General features: G+C 41.2%; 1 protein-coding gene across 2 annotated transcripts; it reads left to right on the forward strand.

Moving 5' to 3' along the window:
* Positions 1-702: 702 nt before the first annotated feature.
* LOC129773495 (SURP and G-patch domain-containing protein 1-like) lies at positions 703-21,754 on the forward strand. Of its 2 annotated transcripts, XM_055777107.1 has the most exons (7): positions 704-1,053; positions 1,124-1,276; positions 1,341-1,639; positions 18,784-18,907; positions 19,306-21,189; positions 21,259-21,388; positions 21,459-21,754. In XM_055777107.1, the coding sequence occupies exons 1-7, from the start codon at positions 899-901 to the stop codon at positions 21,483-21,485; spliced, it is 2,772 nt and encodes a 923-aa protein (XP_055633082.1). In that variant the 5' UTR covers positions 704-898; the 3' UTR covers positions 21,486-21,754. The 2 variants fall into 2 exon arrangements, with proteins under 2 accessions (XP_055633081.1, XP_055633082.1); XM_055777106.1 differs by lacking the exon at positions 21,459-21,754 and having other exon boundaries at positions 703-1,053; positions 21,259-21,452.
* The last annotated feature ends 989 nt before the right edge of the window (positions 21,755-22,743 follow it).

Genomic DNA, 22,743 nt, shown 5'->3' on the forward strand with positions numbered 1-22,743 from the left:
TGGACCAGAAAGGTAGCACCAAACGGTATCCACTAGTAGGACCTCAAACTCGCGAGTTAAGCTTGTAGAAGGTCTCAAAAGCAATTGTCTCTCGTTTATTGATGTCGGATATTTATATGGATTTACACAGTTTGTTCAGCTTAATTCTATCCTACTCTTATTCTATAATAATCATGTAAGTGAATGAGACAGCGGGAGAATCACACTTTGGTTTTGTAAAAATGCATTGTCAAATATTCAGTTGGCAATGGCCCTCAACTGATAGTGCAATTTGAAACCCTTCGTTTCATTGCCACTCGGTCGGGACCACGCGGCTGGAAGTAAGGGGAAAGAGATAATTTAACATAGGTCGAGGACTGCACTTGTTGCTGACGCATATGGACGTAATTTAATTTGCTTATGCAATATTTGTTTATATTTTACAGGGCGGATGGCATTTTGGATAATTTATTGATGTGTTGTATTACAGGGGTTTTTAGCCCATGACACTATTGCCGTATCAGTCTGTCTCTTTCACGCTACAAGCAAATAATTCCCCTTCTACTTTCTTCCGTGCTGTTTTCATATACTGCTCCTCTAACCAACTTAGTGACGAAACAGCCTCACCTAGTACCATAGACCCGTCTTGACTATCCACTGATTTCAGTGTATGGATTCACACTGCATTCTATTTACCTTGATAATTTGAATGTGAAAATATAAGAGACGTCAAATGATTAATTTTTGCTAATATCTATCTTTGTGCTTATTGGATGAAACAAGACGGCTGTCTAATCGATTACTTATTTTTCTCCTTTGATATAATTAACTAAAGTGCAGGAAACATTTGATCTGGTGCAGCTTTAAACATTTGCATTCGCAGGACTTGTTGCAGTGCCATTGCGTACAAAAGATCAAGATGCCTCGCGTAAACTTCACCAGGACGGATAGAATTGCTCAAATGTCCAAGCAGGAACAGCTTATCGCTCAGAAACGCCAACAAATTCTAGAGAAACAGCGCACGTTACAAATGGCCAAGCAAATTGTGGCAGAGGCAAACAAAAGTAACACTGCGTAAGTTGAAAATCTGTCGAGAACATGGAAACTGCATTGGCAGCGACTTATGTAATAATTTGTTTATTAGGGCTACAGAATCTGAGCCAGACAAGTCAGGTGGCTTGAAGTTGCCTTTCAGTAATGATGGATCGTTTTTGGAGAATTTTAAAAAGTTAAGTGAAAAGTTTGTTAAGACTGAGGAGCAAAATAAACGAGCGGCAGATGAAGAAATATCTTCCAGGTATGTTTAAAATAGGTCTGCGTGGGCAATTCGGTTATAGTTCCCTAATATCTTGTAATTTTAGTGATAAAAAATTCAAATCAGAAGAATCTATATTGATTACCATACCTCCGCCTCCGCCACCACCTCCTGCTCCTACCATCCCAGCTGCAACGCCTACGTTACCAATGGAAGTTGCATATGCAGCTTATTACGATATAACGCAGCCTCCCCCGATTATACCTCCTCTACAACCAGCTCCGTTGCCACCGTCTATACCGGATGAAGGTATAAGTGAGCAACAGGAAGCTGTTGCCAGTGTTGAACCAAACAACCAGCGGGCTGTCGTAGAACAAGTGCCAGAGGTGGGAGCCAATTGCAAAGGTTAGTAACGACAATAATGGGCGTGTGATAGAATTTTGGTGGAATGGACTCATACAATTGGTGTTTTGCTTCCAAATCAGTATTCTCTTTGATAAGACTTGATACGTTAGCTTCAAATTTGTAGAACATATTTTTCGAGAATGAGACAGTTGCGAAAAAGAAATCCTTTCTCAATTCAGTTGTAATAATGTCAGATTTGCATTCATTTTTTTTATTATTTAGGATTTCGCTAAAGAATTATATGAATATCTGATGTCCAATCACCTGTGAAGTCACGTAAACCTTGAAGTGGTTGGATAAAGCCTTGCGGACCAACAGCGTTCGCCACCAAACACATTACTTCGCTTCTTTTGAACGTTGAAAACTAGCTTTCGGAGCAATCTATTTAGATAAAGTCATAGTGTAATATGGGAGTGAAAAGGTTTGCTATCTGTTTTCAGAATAATTGTTTTTATTTCTCTGAAAATGGCAAAGGTCTAAAACTGACACAAACTCATATTCTTACGGTATTTTAAATAATTTGAATTCCATTTCGAAAGTTTTGATAAATTTTATAATTCAACTAGCTGACCCGGCAAACGTTGTTCTACCATAAAAATAAATTCTAGTGAATATGTTGTTTTTTAAATAAAAAAATAACTAACGTATTGTAAGTGTGATTAAATGTTTTCACAATTTACACATACGCGAAACGTTCGTGACACTTGTGTTCATATTTGTGCTTGACCTACCAAGGAATAGAACTTCTTCTTTTTGGTTTGAAGAGACTTTAAACTTTTCAATTCCTTCGCCTCTACCCAAGGAATAGAGCGCCAAGTCGATGACTACCGACAAAAATTAAAAAACAAACCATTCCTTGTATTCCATTCCCAATGTATTTCATTAACGAATCTGACATGTTTTTATTCTCTTGATCGTTAAATGTAAAGTGAACAGATTGCACATAAAAATTGAACACATATAAATACTTTTACGAAACATAACTTGACAAAAAACTTGTTGTTTGCTTGCTGTTCCAGATGGCAAGGATGTCCTCGGACCATGGCTCCAGGCCAGTGGAGAGGAAGCCGTGCCGTTGAAGATGCCGAAGTGTTCTTCTTCCCCTTCATCGTGGAGGGGAAGGAACAAGGATCTTCTTGACTGATCCATTTTTCAGACGCTAGATCTTGAAAAATAGTTCGGCATACTTTAGGTAGCAGAAAAGCGCTGTTACTTTTGCTGAATCGTCCCTTAAGATGTCTCTTACACTCCCGCTGATTCCATGAAGGTTTCGTAGACCATCAACTTTTGGGGAACAACACAAGAAGTGCTCGACGGAGTTGTGGATTTGGCAGTGGTCGCAGAGTAGATGGAAAGGTCCTCTATTGAATCATCAGACATGAGTCATCAGTCTGGACAGGATTCGTTGTTCTCTCATTCCTTTTACATCGTCAAACCTGACAATCGAGCCCTTGACTTTTGTGAGGAACTACCCTTTCTCTGCGAACCACCTTCCGGTCCAAAAAGTGTGGAAAGAGTTGGTGATCCATAACTTCACGTCGTCAGGCGGCACATCCCGAGTGAAAAATGACCCGGTGTGATCGATTTCGGCAAACCGATCGGCCGCGATGCCGTTGTGTCCGGGGACCCACATGAGCACAGTGTCGGGCAATATGTACTTCCTGATGGCCTGTACCCATGGACGTTTGGACCTGGTCGCACCGATGGCATCAATGGCTCCTGCTTCACTAACTGCCGCTGAACTGTATGGGAACTCACGCACAAGTTCAGTTCGCCCCGAACCTTTTTCGAGGCCGTGAAGGGATCTTTCTTGGAGGCTTGCTTTATGGCAGAGTCATCCTTCTCTGTCGTTTTCTTTGGGCGTCCAGTCGTTTCAGATTTTTTGCGGTCGTGGAGGGCATTAAATACGAAGGTTTTGGATCGTCCCAAGTATTCTGCGATATCGCGTTGGCTGTTACCTGCCTTGGACATTCTTCGGATGATCATCCACTGTTTTTCCGTGCAATTAGGCGCGCGATCCACTTTTCGTTGACTGCAAATAGAATTCCTATTTTAACCTACAATACTTCTTGTTTACATGATATAGTACATACTTACCAGGATCCGAAAAACACAAAATACCACCGAGAAACAATCAATTTTCTTCAGAAGTCGATCGAAACAACACACGAAACAGCCGAACCGAGGAACTGATCCTAAATATTGTCGCGTCATTTTAGTTTTGTACTCCGGCATGTTCTTTCCTAACACGGACTACGAAAGCGAGTACGAACACAACGCTCATCACATTATTCGGTAATCGGTAGTCATTCGTATCGGATGTATTTATTGATAGCTCCTGCGGTGGTTAGAACGAAAACGTCCATCATCGTTCTTTCTTAAGTCGAAGTGGTTTTTTTTGTTGTGGTTTCTTTTCTTTCGCATCAGACTGTGTTAGAACAATTGAGTTGGTGAATTGAGTTAGCCAGTGGTGCGTTCCGTACACGAAAGCGAAAACGCGCCCCGACTGCGTGCACCGGATCACATACGTGAATAAGTGGAGTGCGCAAGCAAATCTCAGTCAACGAGAGGAGAAATTATTCCACAGCGAGCGCTGTAATCTTTTGTTCGTGCATCGGCATTGATTGCCCGTTCGACACCAATACACTGACGATAGTGTGGAGAGCGTGGTCAGCGGAAGCAGTCATTGAATCATACGCACTGTGTGCAAATTTAGGTATAGTCATAAAAAAATAATTATAAGATATAGTTTTTTTTTTGTTTTTTTCATTATTTTTATTTCATTATTATTTTCTATATATTGTATACAAAAATCATAATTAGAATTAAAGTTCCACGTAATGGCAGAGGGTGGTGGGGAGTCTCCTTATATGGAGATCTCCGACATGGAAACAAGTGACTCCCCCTTATGTATGAAAAAGGAAACAGGAAGCACTCAAACGCGATAACTCTTCCGGGGACGAGTCAACTCACCCTACTAAGCCCCCCTCAAAAAAACTCGCAAGTCTCCCTCCCCAACTTTCCGATTCTCCCACTCTCCCTCCTCAGCCCTCCAATACTCCCACTCTCCCTCCCCCTTCCTCGGTTTCGCTTCCTCCTTCTGATCTTACCGTTACAACTCAATCCTCGTCCTCGTCTTCTCCCTCTGTTGTCTCCGCTCCACGTATCAGAGTCTATCCAGAAGATGCACCTGGAACTGGCCCGTGGGTTGTTTTCTTCCGGCCAAAACCAAATGGAAAAGGCCTTAACGTGATTCAGATCATGAAAGATCTGACCAGATACACTTCCGTAGAAGAAATTTTCAAGGTCAGACCGAACAAATTACGAGTTGTCGTGTCTGAACGGAAGGATGCAAACGAGATTGTTGCTGATAAGCATTTCATCCTCGAATATCGCGTATGGATTCCCTCCAATGACGTAGAAATCGGGGGGGTGATAACTGAAACGGGTCTGACGTGCGAAAAAATTAGAAGTGAAGGAGTTGGCAAGTTCAAGAAGCTCCCTTCGGCGGAAGTCATAATCTTGGACTGTCGCCAACTCGGTAAAGTCTCCCAAGAAAAGGAAATAACAAAATTCACGCCGTCCGACTCGTTTAGAGTAACTTTTGCTGGTTCCGCTCTCCCGGACTACGTTATGGTGGACAAATTGAGGCTACCGGTGCGACTCTTCGTGCCAAAGCCCATGACTTGCCAAAAATGCAAGTCAGTCGGCCACACTTCAGCTTATTGTGGCAACAAGGAGCGCTGTGCAACTTGCGGAGAGCAACATGTGGGCGAATCTTGCAGTGCGACTGAGCATAAGTGTCCATATTGTGGGGGGACTCCACATGTGCTCTCAGCTTGTGAAACTTACAAGAGTCGCTGGGAGAAACAGAAGCGCTCTTTAAAGGAACGCTCGAAGCGCACTTTTGCGGAAATTTTGAAGGGCGCTTCTCCACTGGCCCAACAACAACAACAATCAATATCGACACACAATACCTTTTCCACGTTGCCAGTTGACGAAATGGAAGCGGACACAGCTAGCGGGGGCACACCGTGTATTTTCAAAGGGAATCCCCGGCGCAAAAATGTGACCACTCCCAAATTTCAAGAACAAGTCCCCCCGGTGAAAACCCCTGTTAGCTTGCCTAAAAAATCGAGTGCAGCGGACAAGCCAAATCAGGTTCCTCCTGGCTTCCGTGGGAGTAGTTCACCTTCGAACGACCCAGCACTCGAGGGAACATCAAAAACCCCAAATGTCCCTTTTTTTGCGTCCAGCTCAACTTCCCAATCGGGATTTATAAAGTTGACTGACCTTGTGGATCAAATCTTCACGTGTTTTAATGTTTCCGACTCCATCAGAACCATTGTCATCTCAATGCTTCCAGTTTTAAAGACAATTCTGCAACAATTGATGCAAACATGGCCCCTCCTTGCAATGATTATCTCTCTTGATGTCTAATTCAAATAGAGAGGTCGGAGATATCACTGTTTTACAGTGGAATTGTCGTAGTCTTATACCTAAATTGGATACGTTCAAATTTTTAATTCATAACTTCAACTGTGATGTTTTTGCTTTGTCCGAAACTTGGCTCTCTTCTCAAAATGATCTCTCTTTCCACGATTTTAATATTATACGCTTGGACCGTGATGACAGATACGGAAGGGTGCTATTGGGGATCAATAAGTGCCACTCATTTTTTCGAATTGACCTTCCACCTATTGGAGGGATCGAAGCTGTTGCTTGTCATGCAAACATCAGAGGCAAAGACCTCTGTATTGTCAGCTTGTATTGGCCTCCGAGAGCTGCGGTTTGCCGCAAGCAACTTGCTGACATGTGCTCACTCCTTCCTGAGCCACGATTGATCTTGGGAGACTTCAACTCTCACGGAACTGCCTGGGGGGAACAGTACGATGACAATCGTTCATTGTTGATATATGACCTTTGTAACAGCTTCAATATGACCGTTTTAAACACTGGGGAAACAACACGTGTACCTAAACCTCCTGCTAAACCAAGTGCTCTTGACCTCTCGCTTTGCTCGAATTCACTATCGTTAGATTGCAAGTGGAATGTAATCCAGGACCCCAACGGTAGTGATCACTTGCCAATCAAAATTTCCATCACCATTGGGTCGAATTCTTCAGAATCTATAAACATATCATATGACCTCACAAGACACATTGACTGGAAAAAATATGCGGACGCGATTGCTCTAGCCATCAATTCCAGAGATGGTTTACCTCCATTGGAGGAGTATAACTTCATTTCTCGTTTGATATATGACAGCGCGGTTCGCGCTCAAACGAAACCAATCCCAGGCTCCACTATTCGTCGAAGGCCTCCCAATCCATGGTGGGATAGCCAATGTTCCAAGCTTTATCAGGATAAATCGAATGCATTTAAAGCTTTTCGGAAACGTGGAACACCTGAAAATTTTCAAACGTATTTAGCCCTTGAGAATCAGTTCAAAAATTTGATCAAAGGGAAAAAACGTGCTTATTGGCGAAATTTCGTGGGAGGTTTATCACGAGAAACGTCAATGAAGAAAATATGCAAAGTGGCTCGAAACATGAGAAATCGCTCTTCATCGAATGAAAGCGAGGAATATTCACATCGATGGATTTTTAATTTTGCACGGAAGGTTTGTGTTCGGGCTCGGGCAATTGTACGGTGGACTGTATTTGGTATGTATGGTATTCCATAGACCTTGGCGAATGTAGGTGTCCACACAGAATTACCACGGGTGGGGTTCTTGTGTGGATCTACAATCTTGGTCGGAAATGAATGACACTGTTCGGACTTGTTTCAAATTTATTTAATTGTTGTTGTCTTTACAAAGGTTGGAATAAAACTCAACTCTTACGTCTGTACTAACTCGCTTATATAGCTTTCGCAACCTATTCGATATGCTACCATCGGTTAATGAGGAAAGCAATGTTGCCACGTTTGCGCTACAAATGTTACCGAGGAACCTTACTGCTAAAACCTTACAATGTATATTTTAATTCTTCCGTTTAGAACGGAACATACTCCCCCCGAGTGAGACGTTATGTTTCACTGCTCTCCGGTTCGCGTTGATTGACTTCAATGGGCAAAACTGAAAGTTTGGTGATGGGACGGCGATAACTTGTACCTCCACTGCAGACATCCACAACGCGAATTAAGTTATCAGATCCAGGATGAACTGCTACTATTCGACCCAACTTCCACTGAAGTGGTGGACGATTCTTATCTTGTAAAAGCACTATCATTCCTGGTTGTATGTTTTCTGAAGTGATCCAATTTTTCTTACGAAGTTGTAGGCTGTTGAGATAGTCATTTGACCAAGCATTCCAAAAATGTTGGCGCATCAGTTGAATGTGCTGCCAACGGTTGAGTCGACCAATTTTTTCATTTGTGTATGATGGTTCTGGTACAGCTGTTAACTGCCTACCTATGAGAAAATGTGCTGGCGTGATAACTTCCGGATCCGTTGGGTCGTTAGAGATAGCAAATAGTGGTCTTGAATTAAGGATGGCTTCAATTTCGCATAGAATAGTAGCCATTTCTTCGAATGTTAACAAAGCATTTCCAAGAACTCGCTTCAGGTGTGTCTTTGTGCTTTTTACGGCTGCCTCCCAGAGGCCACCGAATTCGGGAGCGTCTGGCGGAATGAAATGCCATTTCATTTCTCGTTTCAGGCAAAACTTCTCTATTTGGTTGACTTCATTTTGATCCTGTAACAAGCGAAACAATTTGTGAAGCTCGGTGGAAGCACTTCGAAAATTTGAACCGTTGTCAGAATGCAGCTCTGACACCATTCCTCTTCGTCCTACGAAGCGCTGAAGGGCTGCAATAAATGCCTCTGTCGTGAGATCTGATACCAGCTCTAGATGAATGGCCTTTGTCGCCATACAAACAAAAACTGAGATGTACGCTTTCACAATCTTGAGTCTATACTTTCCTTGCTTTACCATAACAGGACCGGCGTAGTCTACACCAGTGATATTGAACGGAGGGGCAGGTGATACTCTTTGTTTCGGCAAGTCTCCCATTAATTGAGAAACACCAGTTGGATTAGTTCTGAAACATTTCACGCAGCTTCTTATGATTTGTCTTACCGTTGAACGAACGTTGATAATCCAGAAGCGCTGTCGAGTTGCTGATACCAACCCTGAAACTCCAATGTGCAGAAGTTCGTTGTGCATTGTTCTAATTATTAGTGCAGTCACAATGTTCTTGTTCGGAAGGATGAGTTGATGTTTTGATTCATTTTTTAAATTGGAGTTTTTCAGCCTTCCACCCACACGTAGTAAATTGTTGGCATAAATTGGATTGAGAGGGCCAAGAATCTTGCATTGGAGACCAGACTTGAGACGCCGAATTTCATCTCCAAACTCTATATGCTGAATCACTCGTATGATTGTTGTCGTTGACTCTCGAATTTCTGCTACTGTCAAATGGCGTTGAATGATATGATTGTTCTTTTGATGACAGTTATTTTTGAATCGTAAAATCCAACCGATCACTCTTTGCAGCTTTCGGAAACAACTGTACTTGCTAAATACCGGAAGCAATTCCAATATTGTTGCTGAATGACTCATGATCACTGGTTTCATTTCAGGTAAATCTTCTTCCGGGACGTCGTTCAGTGTTTCAAAAATGATGGTTGATGTGGTAAGGAAATTGGGACCATTCCACCACATGTCGTTCTGTGCAAGGATCGTTGGTAGTTGGCCTCGGGACACCACATCTGCTGGGTTATCACACGATTTCACATAGTTCCATTGATACTCTCCCGAACCATTGCGGATTTCCATCACGCGATTTTTGACGAAGGTTTGCAATCGGTCGGGATTTTTCTTCAGCCAAGCAAGTACAATTTGGCTGTCAGTCCACAACATTATCTGAGAAAAGTTCATTTCTACAGCATCAATAATCTTCTTCACCAGTCGTGTCAGCAGTAACGCGGCGCACAATTCCTTGCGTGGAATCGTCAATTCGTGTAGCGGGGCGACCTTCGATTTTGAACTCAACAGTCGACATTTTGCTGAGCCATCGGGAAACAAACTTCGCACGTATACACATGCGCCATAAGCTAAATTGGAGGCGTCTGCAAAGCCATGCAACTCAAAATCAATAGCTCCGTTGTATGTCACTTGACGAGGAATCGTTATTTTCTTAAGATGAGGAAGAGTTTGTTTTATATTGCACCATTGTTGAACGAATGATTCTTCGACTGAATCGTCCCAGCCGATCTTACATTTCCAAAGCTGTTGCACGAGTAGTTTAGCTAACACAACTGTTGGGGAATATAATCCCAATGGATCATACAGCTTTGCTACCTCGGAGTATATTCGTCGTTTCGTAGTTCGTCGTTTTTGATCTTCAATATGTTCTAACTCACCAGCAATCAGCAGTTCGTCGGATAACGGGTTCCACGTCAGACCAAGTATTTTAGTCACACTATTGATGGATCGGTCTTTCCAGGGCTTCAGCGTTTCTTGTTCTTCAATAGGACAATTGTGCAATAGTTGTGTTGAATTGGAGCACCACTTGCGAATTGGAAAACCACCTTTCGCTAGCATTCTTCTCAGTTGATTGATAGCTTCGTTAGCTTCTTCGAATGTATCTGCTCCAGATATCACGTCGTCAACATAACAGTCCTTGCGAATGATATTGGATGCTATGGGAAAATTCGATTCTTCTTCTTTTGCAAGCTGTATCAGACATCTAGTGGCTTGAAACGGTGCAGAGGCAGTACCATACGTTATTGTTGTCAGCTCCAATACCTTTACTGGGTCGGATGAATTTTCTCGCCAAAAAATTCTCTGGTAATGAGTGTCATTAGGATGCACACGAATCTGTCGGTACATTTTCGTAATATCGCCCGTAAACACATATTTATGTTTCCGGAACTTCAAGATGATTGCCAGTAATTCATTTTGCACGACTGGTCCTACCAAAAGGACATCGTTGAGTGAAAGGTCACTAGATGATGGTTTGGCACTGGCATCAAACACCACTCTACATTTTGTAGTAGAACTGTCGGGACGGAGCACAGCATGATGTGGCATGAAATACGGATTAAGTGGTCGCTTATCTTTGGTTTCGTCCACTTCCTTACAGTGGCCTAGCTGCTGATATTCGCGTACAAAATCGATGTATTGACTCTTCAGATCTGGGTTTCGTTGTAGTTTGGTCTCTAACATATAAAAGCGTTTCAGGGCCAATTCTCTGCAACTAATTAATTCGTTTACATTGTCCTTGAATGGAAGTCTCACTACGAATCTTCCGGTTTCGTCGCGGGAATGTGTAACGGAAAAATGTTCCTCACATCGTTGTTCATCGGTAGTTGGTTTCGGATCGTCCTGTAGCTCTTCGATTTGCCAAAACTTCTCGATCGAGTCCTCAATCGACTGTATAGAGGCGATCTGTGAATACTGCACGTTGTTATCGGCACTGATTGAACCTGTTACGATCCAACCGAGGTGGGAATCACGCAATTCGGGAAGTCCGTCTTCCAACACTAACTGGTTCGGCTTCAATAATTTGAAAAACAATTCGGCTCCAATCAGAATATCTATTGTGTTCGATTTGTAAAACATGGGATCTGCAAGTTGAATTCCACTGGGAATATTCCAGTCCGTAATATCAATGTCCATTGAAGGGATTTTTCCTGTCACCTTTCGAGTGATCAAACATTCCAATGATGCTTGGAAACTGCTGTACTGAGATTGGAACTTTACAATAATCTTCTCGTGGGCGGTTGTCTTCAGGCTGCTAATACCAGCAATGGCAATGTTAACTCGCTGCTTCGGAATTTCCAGTACGTTGGCAAATCTTTCACTAACGAAGTTCACTTGCGAACCGCTATCTAAAAAAGCTCTACAGGAATGCTGTCTTCCATTCTTGTCGGTGACCAGGACAACAGCTGTCAACAGTAGTACTGTCTTCGATACACGGGCACTATTACAGGAACATGTAGATACTGGCATTTGGTTCTCGTTGCTTGTTGACGGTTTATCGTTGGTGGGCTGGTTTCTTACCGTTATGTTTTCGTTTCTGATAGTCTCGGAATTTTGCATCGGACTAACGTCTTCATGCAACTGCGTATGATGTCGTTTTTTGCATATGCGACATGTTTTCGACGATGGACAATTCTTTGAAATATGTCCTTTGCGTAGACAATTAAAGCAAACTCCGGTTGATTTGATCTTATTCATTTTTTCTGCACTCGATAACGCGTTCAGTTTATCGCACTGATAGTTCCGGTGAAGTGCAGCACAAAAATCACATTTTTCATTTGTGTAATTTTCGTCGGATACTGCAGCATGCGTTCGTTGGTTGTTTATTTTAATTTGAGTTCCTGATTTAGAAACAAACGGTTTTGGGATTGGCAAGGAAAAAGCAGCTTCACATCGCTCTAATACTTGACACTGAGATTTTAAAAATTCGATCGTCGTCTTATATTTCGGTAGTTGACCGGGTTTCAAGGTTTGCTCCCAATGTTTCCGGGTCGTCTTATCGAGTGCTGCTGTCAGTAGGTAAATTATTATCAGCTCGGACATGCCTAGTAACTCTTGTTCCATGTATTCTAGACTCTCCACGTGGTTATTGCATTCGTCGACCAGTTTGCGTAATTCAATGTTCGATTCTGTAGACATCTTTTGCAGTTGTAGAAGACCACGAATATGTGTTTCGATAATCACTCTCCGATTTTCATAGCGTTCCGTAAGGATGTTCCATGCTTTCGTATAGTTTCCTTCATTTATTGTTTTGGAGTCCAATACGCCAGCAGCTGATCCAATCAACGCCTTGTCAAGATGATACAACTTAATCGCATCCGTATCTCGGGATTGGGCCATCACATCTAAAAACATGGCTTTAAACTTCGGCCATTTTGTATAGTCTCCATCAAACGTTGGAATTGGAGCTTTTAATGGTTGCTGATGGATGATAACTTGTGGCGGCACTGCCTGCGCAATGTCTGCTACGTTGTTTTGCATAAGCGAATGCTCGATGATAGTAGATGTCAAGTCATAAATGTCTTCAAACCGCTGACATTCTGCTTCTTGATTTTCGATTTCCTCATCAGGAATGATGGCCAAAATTTGATTGTGGAAGCCGGAGAACTCGTCATATAATGATTGGAGTTTTCGCGCATACACTCTCAGCTGCGCCAGGGTAACTGGAATATCGGCATTGTCGATGATCGATTTGATACGTGTAATTTTCAGAAGTGTCTGTCTACGTAGTCGAAAAAGCGGGTTCAGTTGCGAAATGGTTTTCGCATCGGCAGCAATGTTATCCATGATTGATTTGTTCCTATCGGGTTCGTCGGGAAATCCTCGGAAAATTTCAGATTCTCCTTCGTTTTGGTTCGTCTTTTTCGGTGAATGTTGGATTGGCATCATCAATTGATTTCACTCGTCTTCCGTGAAGCTCGTTTGTGCACGGCTTCTTTGGCGCACTTTTCGGTTTTCTTCTTTTCGGGAACTTTTTCACATATTGACGGGAATCGCACTCAGTAATCCATATCCGGCTCGTTCGGACCAATGTTCGGGCTCGGGCAATTGTACGGTGGACTGTATTTGGTATGTATGGTATTCCATAGACCTTGGCGAATGTAGGTGTCCACACAGAATTACCACGGGTGGGGTTCTTGTGTGGATCTACAATCTTGGTCGGAAATGAATGACACTGTTCGGACTTGTTTCAAATTTATTTAATTGTTGTTGTCTTTACAAAGGTTGGAATAAAACTCAACTCTTACGTCTGTACTAACTCGCTTATATAGCTTTCGCAACCTATTCGATATGCTACCATCGGTTAATGAGGAAAGCAATGTTGCCACGTTTGCGCTACAAATGTTACCGAGGAACCTTACTGCTAAAACCTTACAATGTATATTTTAATTCTTCCGTTTAGAACGGAACAGTTTGTCCTGATTCCGCTCCTGTGCAAAAAATTGTTCGAGGTATACCACAAGATAGGTACGATCTTGATTCCGAGTTTTCGATGGTAGAATTCTCTCTTGCTCTCCTTTCTTGTAACAATTCTGCTCCGGGATCGGATAGAATTAAGTTCAACTTGCTGAAAAACCTCCCTGATGTGGCGAAACATCGCTTGTTGAATTTATTCAATCAGTTTCTGGAGCATAATATTGTTACGGATGATTGGAGACAAGTGCGAGTTATAGCTATTAAAAAACCCGGAAAACCCGCGTCCGACTTCAATTCGTACCGCCCAATAGCAATGCTGTCTTGTATACGGAAATTGTTGGAGAAAATGATCTTGTTTCGCCTTGATCGTTGGGTTGAAACGAATGGCCTACTCTCAGATACACAATATGGGTTCCGCAGGGGCAAGGGGACGAATGATTGTCTTGCGTTGCTTTCTTCAGAAATTCAAATGGCTTACGCCGAAAAAAAACAAATGGCTTCAGTATTCTTGGACATAAAGGGAGCCTTTGATTCTGTTTCAATAGAGGTTTTGTCAGACAAATTACACTCTCGGGGTCTGCCGCCTCTATTGAATAATATGTTATATAACTTGCTTTGTGAGAAACATTTGAACTTTTCTCACGGAGATTCGGCAGTAAGTCGGTTCTCTTACATGGGCCTCCCCCAGGGCTCATGTTTAAGCCCCCTTTTGTACAACTTCTATGTAAGCGACATCGACAATTGCCTTACACAAAATTGCAGCCTAAGACAACTTGCAGATGATGGAGTGGTGTCTGTCGTAGGATCAAACGAATCCGACCTGCAAGGACCCTTACAAGATACTTTGAACAATTTTTCAACCTGGGCCATTGGGCTAGGGATCGAATTCTCCACAGAGAAAACAGAGATGGTGGTTTTGACGTAGGACTACGTCTTTCATTTCTATACCGGGGTGTAAAATCAAAGTTTCGAAAACGAAAGCGTTACGCCGGAGACCGAGATTTTGAGCGTTAATAGCTCCTAAACAACTGAACGAAATGGTATGATAAACACTTCATTCGAAAGATAAAATGTCTACGCGTTATATACTTGTTACTTTTTGATCCAAAAACTTATTTCAATAGTCTTAAAATTGCTTTCAAAACAGGCTATTGAAATCACCAATCGGTATATAAGCGAGCGGCGCTCGGAAATCCACTCAGTTCTAATTGAACAGCGATTGGAGCATGTTGTCGCTGTTGCGGTGAAGCTCTTTATTTATCATGAAAGCGCGGATGAACGGTGTCACCAAGAGCCTGTTTGTGCACCCTAGGCCAGAAGGGAATCTATCAGGAGGAGAGTGATGCCACAAACGGTTCCCTGGGAAGACATCGCTACACACACATACACGCGCGGCTATTAACAGGTGGTTATCGAGTTGGCATTAACCACTGATGGGCTTCCAGTATCGAGGAAAATGTGGAAATATCTAATCGTTACTGAAAATAATCTGCCAGTTCCTTTGGGAATTTTCAAAATATATTCATGTGAAAGAGTTTAATTGAATGTTTTCTATCCATGTAACACTGTGACCAAATATATTTGGTTTTGTGGTTTTTCAATCAATCGCAATTAACAGGATAGCTTCAGAAGATTATTCTTCCCCATCAGTAGGATATTTCCGTATCCAATATTGTATGCGCCCGCAATCGATTATTGCTCAGTCGCCGAAAGTTCCGAGCTCAGAGAGTTCATTCCCCTCTAGTTTGCCTTCCAAATTGCCATCGTAAACCACACCTTCTCTCGATTCAATCACACACAAAAAGCATACTTAAGCGATATTCTGGTGGTGAGACACATTCATTTTTCGTGAGGACATCGACAAGACAACATCGTTGCCTAACGTGCTGGAGGAGGTGGACGGCGAAGGATCGACACATACACGCGCAGAACTCTTTCCGTTAGGATGCCATTCAGCATCGGGAAAGTTCCGGAAAGATCTAATCATTGCTGGAAAATAATCTGCCAGTTCCTCTGGGAATTTTCAAAATATATTCATGTGAAAGAGTTTAATTGAATGTTTTCTATCCATGTAACACTGTGACCAAATATGTTTCAATCAAGTGCTATTAACAGGTGGTTATCGAGTTGGCATTAACCACTGGTGGGTTTCCAGTATCGAGGAAAATGTGGAAATATCTAATCGTTACTGAAAATAGTCTGCCAGTTCCTTTGGAAATTTTCGAAATATATTCATGTGAAAGAGTTTAATTGAATGTTTTCTATCCATGTAACACTGTGACCAAATATGTTTCAATCAAGTGCTATTAACAGATGGTTATCGAGTTAGCATTAACCACTGGTGGGCTTCCAGTATCGAGGAAAATGTGGAAATATCTAATCGTTACTGAAAATAATCTGCCAGTTCCTCTGGGAATTTAAAATTACATTCATGTGAAAGAGTTTATTTTAATGTTTTCTATCCATGAAACACTGTGACCAAATACATTTGGTTTTGTGATTTTTCAATCAATTGCAATTAACAGGATAGCTTCTGAAGATTATTCTTCCCCATCAGTAGGATATTTCCGTATCCAATATTGGATGCATAAAACCTTGTGGCTCCAACGTAACGCTCTCGTTTTCGAAGTTCTCCAAATATTCATTCATTCAGAATGAATTCAGATTCAACTTCAAACAAATGATCTCTAAATCAACGATAGTCCTACGTCACCCTTGCGGTTATACCATAGATATAACCCACTTCCTGTTTTTTCTAGGAAGCATAGACCAGCAAAACCAAAGCTTCAACTTTTGGGTAAACCGATCACTCATGCTATGCCATTCAAGTATCTTGGGGTCTGGTTCGACTCCAAATGTACTTGGGGGGCCCATATTAGGTATCTGAGTAAAAAATGCCTGGTGGGGAGCCCATCCCGAAGATCTTATAATGTTGTATCGAACAACTATTCTCTCAGTGATGGAGTATGGCAGTTTCTGTTTTCAATCAGCTGCCAAAACACACCTCATTAAACTCGAGCGAATTCAGTATCTTTGTCTCCGTATCGCGTTGGGATGTATGCCCTCAACGCATACCATGAGTCTCGAGGTTTTGGCAGGCCTACTCCCACTAAAAGATCGCTTCAAATTATTATCTCTTCGGTTCTTCATCCGGTGTAAGGTCATGAACCCATTGGTGATCGGAAATTTTGAGCAGCTGATCGAGCTAAATTTTCACTCCGGATTCATGAGTTCATATCATGAATTCATCTCCATGCAGGTTGATCCTTCTTCGTATATTCCTAACCGTGTTTGTTTCCCTGACTACATCAATTCCTCTGTGAATTTTGATCTGTCCATGAAGCAAGATATCCATGGATATTCAGATTACCAACGATCGAGGATCGCTCCAACGATCTTCGATGAAAAATATAGGGGTATCAATTGTGATAATATGTACTTTACTGATGGGTCCACTATAAATGAGTCCACAGGATTTGGAGTGTTCAACGAATTTTTTAGCACCTCACACAGTCTTCAGAATCCTTGCTCAGTGTATATTGCTGAATTGGCAGCAATTCATTGGGCGCTGGACAGCGTCGCCTCACGACCTGTTGAACACTATTACATTGTAACGGATAGTCTTAGTTCTGTCGAAGCTATCCGTTCAGTGAGGCCGGAAAAGCACTCGCCGTACTTCCTTGAGAGAATACGAAAAATTTTGAGTGCTTTATCCAGACGCTGTTACGTCATTACCTTTGTCTGGGTCCCTACTCATTGCTCAATTCCGGGTAATGAGAGGGCTGACTCATTAGCAAAGGTAGGTGCAATTGAAGGCGATATTTATCAGCGTCAAATCGCCTTCAATGAATTTTATTCTTTAGTCCGCAAAAATACCATCGCTAACTGGCAACGCAAGTGGAATGAAGATGAATTGGGCCGTTGGTTTCACTCGATTATCCCTAAGGTTAGCCTCAATCCGTGGTTCAAAAGTCTGGAATTGAGTCGGGACTTTATTCGCACCTTCTCCCGACTCATGTCCAATCACTGTTCTTTAGATGCACTACTCTTTCGTTTCAATCTTGCCAGCAGCAATCTCTGTGTTTGTGGCCAAGGTTATCGCGACATCGAGCACGTTGTTTGGTCGTGCGAGGTGTATCTGGTCGCCAGATCGAATTTAGAAAACTCCCTTCGGGCCCGAGGAAGACAGCCCAATGTGCCGGTGAGAGATGTGTTGGCTCGGTTAGACCTTGATTACATGTCCCATATATATGTTTTCCTTAAAGCTATCGATCTTCGTGTGTGATTGTCCCTATGTCCTTATACCCTCCTTTCCTTCCTTTGCGGGTAATTCGTCCCCTTGCTATAAATAGTATAAGTTGAAATGTAAAAACACTATAGATATACAAACAGATTTAAGAATTGAGTGTTCATCAACATTGTTACAGTTTTCTTATACCCCATCCTTCTCCTAAAAATATGTCACCCTTCTAAACTCGAGTACACCGCGAGTAATCGGTTTTCCACCTTACTAACCATAGATGTAAGAAAATTGTTTATATATATATAGTTTTAAAATTATATTTAAGAATTCGGCTCCTTTAAACTTAAGTTACTGAGCCTGCAAAAATAAACGAATTAATAAAAAAAAAACAACGCTCATTCAATCAATAAATTAATCAATACAATCGAACTTACTAAGTCAACGGTAGACCTACGTCAATCTTTGCGGATACATCATAGATATAACCCATCCACTTTTTTTACAGACATAAAAAAAACCCATTATTCTGAAAATAGATAGCAAACGTTTTCACTCTCACATGACATTATAACTTTATTTAAATAGAATGTTCAGAAAGCTTATTTTCGACTTACAAAAGATGGGAAGAAAGGTCTGCTTGAAGGTGTACGACGTCGAGTTTGTATCTCTGTATATTTCATACATAAAAAAGTCAAGATGTTCTAGAAGCCAGTTTGATTTTTAAAAGAAGAAGAAATGTTTCTGCGGATGTAGAAAAAAAATGCTTCGAAAGATGACTGTAATTTTTGAAACGATTTGGTTTTAATGTCAATCGTTTGCACATTATCAAAAGATTTTGTTTTTGGCGATGTCAATGTATAATATGATTCATGCTTTTTTAACTTTAAATAGTTAGACGTTCGAAAAAAATATGTCTATAGTTCATTCCACCATTTGCTTCTATCGAATCGCAAATGCCATCAGTCTCTGGTCTTTTAGTTATAATTTTTGTATAGTATTTTCAGAGAATGATAAATTACCAACAACAGTTCAAGAGTTGGTAGAATTGGTTGCCGATATCGGTGATGTTTATGAAGAAAAATTATGTTCACGTAAAAATGAATTGCATCCATCGCTTTGGTAATTTTTTTACTTACTTATATTTATTTCTACACTCTTGCGAAACCAACTGTAAGTACACATGGAAGAGGCGACAAGATAGTAAGCCACCGTTTGATGACTCACTGGACCAGACATACAGTTTAGTGTATCTACAGTAGCGGCTGCGGTTGTTTTGGGATAGTTCACGGTCAGCTTTTCCTATTTTGTTTATCATTTATCTGTTGATACAACGCTTTTCGTCGGTAATTTTCAAAGTAACGTTGAAACCTCTGCGTTTGATTTGGCTAAGATTATAAAGTACAGAGATAGAAATGGGAGCAGTTGATTAGTGCATCTATCTTCATTATACTATACAGTGTGCAGTGTAAAATTCTTTTTGTGTTCATTATATATTCCGCCTTCTTTTCATTGTGTAGGTTCTTGTTTGACAAACAATCTGAGGCTTACAGAAACTATCGGCATATGATTGTAGCTAGACTTTTTAAGACAGCTGGTATAGAACACGCTCTGCCAGCTTCGCAGCCTGTCGAAAAAATAGAACATAGCGCAGATGATGCTAAGTATGATCCGGCAGATGTTCTTGATGATACCAACATGGAAGAAGACTCGCGTGTCCTGAGCCAGCACGAGCAACTGAACCAAGATGAACCGATTCAGATGCAGCCAAATTACTATGGAGATGAGCGACATTTTTACGATGATAAATCAACAACGGAAACTGATTCGGATACAGAGTATGTGAGAGAAGCTCGCAAAAGAAATTTGAAAAATCTCAAGCGTAAAACAATGAATGCCGGTAATGTGCGAGAGGAAAGCACCACTGATACAGAGGATGATTTTAATGAATCGTCGGAATGCAAGCAAGACAGTCAAAGTGACAGAGCGGCTAATGCTAGTGGTGGTAGCAGATGCGGTCGTCAAAAAAATCGGAAAAAGTCACGTTGGGGTGATCAGGCTGACGGTACGGAAACTCACGATTTGGTCTGTGATAGCAAGGATGATGCGGATGGCTCGCATCATAGCGCCAATGCTACTACTACTACCGATAGACCTTCCAGTACATGTGGTTTACAGATGCAGCATACCAATTCGAAGTCGAATCCGGGCTTCCTCCAATTTGTGTTTCAATGCTTTGGTACGGTAGAAGTAAGTCCTGAAAGCTGGAAAAAGGCAGAGGAACATTTCAAAATTCGTTTGCTTTATGAAGATATGTCCAACAAGATTCAGACACATGAGAAATTCGTCAGCAACTGTCTGATGAATGGTAATAATGGAGGGCAACCGGATGTCGATGAAGACAGGCGCTTGAATTCTAACAAAATGAAAGCGGTTCTATTGTGGATTGACGAAATCACACAGCTTTACGAGCGGAAAAGACTGCCATTAGAGGACTTTTTGATGGCAGATGAGTATAAAGGTTTTATAGCTAAATTCCAAAATACATCTGATCAACAACCAACTTTCGAAGATTACAAAAAAGTCAAATTAGACCAAGCGAAAATAGTTTCTACCAACTCTCGGGGTGAGTACAGTTCAACCGATTCAGACTGTAACGAGCTGAAATATAAAACCGCTCTCCCATATGCCGAGCATGACCAATCTATTTCGGTTCCTAACGAAAACGACAAAGCGGCCAGACGTCGAAAGAGCCGTTGGGGCGATCAAGTATCGATTCAAACGGTACAAAATCCTGCTATGATCTCAACGACAGCGTCGACAAGCTATTCTCAACCCTCAGTAGCTTCCACGTCAAACTGCAAACTGCCGAATGCTCCGAAGTTATCCTCTGTAAATCGTACAGACCCTGCGCTATTAGCTTACGTTCGGCAAAACTTTGGAACTGTGAATTTAACAGAAGAAGATTGGAAAAAAGCAGAAGATCATTATAAAATTAATCTGCTGTATCAGGACATGCTTAGAAAACGTCAAGAAATCGATAGGTTGGCTGCCAGCGGAAAGTTCAAGTATGAGTACGACTCCGATGAGGACACAACGGGGGGCACCTGGGAGCACAAACTTCGCTCCCAGGAAATGGAAGCCACGCAGTTGTGGGCGAATGAATTGACAAAAAAGTCCGAAGGGAAACATCACATTGGAGATTTTTTGCCACCGGAAGAGCTCCGTAAGTTCATGGAAAAATATGACGCACAGAAAAACAATCGACAGCCAAATCTTAGCGATTATAAAGAATATAAGCTGAAGGAAGACAACGTTGGATTCCAGATGTTGCAGAAACTAGGTTGGAAGGAAGGTCAAGGATTGGGAGCCGACGGAAGTGGAATTGTTGACCCAATTAACAAGTAAACCTGTTCATGAATCCTCGGAAAAAACTATCAAACGTAGCTAATCATATATTACCCACTTTACAGAGCTTCACAGCGTGATAATAATCAAGGGTTGGGAGTGGCATCTTCGGAGAATCCCGAGGTGGATGATAATGAATATGACGCTTATCGTAAGCGGATGATGCTTGCCTATCGGTTTCGGCCCAATCCATTGGTAAGTTGTGTGCAGAAGGTAGCGAATTAAAACACGACTCAATTTATGATGTTTTTTTATATTTATATAGAATAACCCACGGAGGGCATATTATTGAAACCTCTCAATTTATACAGTTGGAGTTTATTTGTAATGAGCGCCAACGAATATCGTTAATATCCATAGTTATTTTTCAAATTAGTGGCAATTGTAGTGCTCACACATTTATTTAATTTTTATTCATTGATTAATTGAATTCCGTGTTTCTGTTTTGCATATTGCTCTTGCAAATATCGTTCAAAAATTTTGATGTGGTCATTGCTTATGATTGAATATGCATCCGTAAAAAATAAAAATAGTTAGATGAAATAAATGTTTCAATTTACCACTGCAGATATGACTTTTACAGATAGAATTATTGAGAATGTTCTTGTAGTTACCCATATTTATTGATAATACTGATGTTTCTCAAACTGTTGCAATGTTTCCTGTTTTAGATGCTTAGCTTAGAACCCTTTTCCCTATGACAGTTACTTTCAATCGAAGGAGAAACATGGCGTTTTAGAATGTAGGTATATATGACAACCCTCCTCCTTCATGAGAGGCGAATGAACTAAAAAGTTTAAAACCTCTATAATTCATCACGTTCGTTCGTTCCTCCTTCATGAAATTAAGCAAAACTGATATCACAATATTGCTAGCCGTACTCGAAAATTCTACGTACAAATTTTCATCTTGATCGGTAGGCTGTTAGTATGTTCAAATGAGATTTTTTTATACAGAGATGAATGACATGACCTCCGTATGAAATTAATTTACAAATTAGAATATACAGAATGATGCTATGGTAAGTATATTATAACTGGATTCATTTAGACGTCAGCTTATGAAGGTAATATACATTTAGAGTCTGATAACGACCCTTTTTCTTTTCAAGTCCCATCTGTAGGATCCCAACATTTATTCATGATTTATTCTTTACGAGAAAACTCCTTTTATAAATTTTTTCGTAATCCCCTGGATTGCGACCGTTGAAAGCTAGAAAAAATCATCATAATGAAAATTTAAATTTCCATCGCATAGTATATACGACAGTGGTGGCCATCCTGGAGCTCGCGGGCCGCATGCGGCCCTCCAACGTTGTTTATGCGGCCCGCAGCCTGATTTGAAAAAAAGATCATACGAGCGAAATTAAGAATATAGTTGAAAAATCTTCCATACAATTGAACGAAAATAATTTTGTGAGTATTTATAGTTAATCTTATGTATCCAAGCTTATCATTTTATGTTTTCTTTTCCGTTTTTTCCATGCTAATTTAGCCTTCTCATATATGTTCTCGTTGATACTCAAGGACTTTCTCATATTTGTGGTTCTG

The sequence above is a fragment of the Toxorhynchites rutilus genome, chromosome 3 (genome assembly GCF_029784135.1).
Source record: "Toxorhynchites rutilus septentrionalis strain SRP chromosome 3, ASM2978413v1, whole genome shotgun sequence".
NCBI lineage: Eukaryota > Metazoa > Arthropoda > Insecta > Diptera > Culicidae > Toxorhynchites > Toxorhynchites rutilus.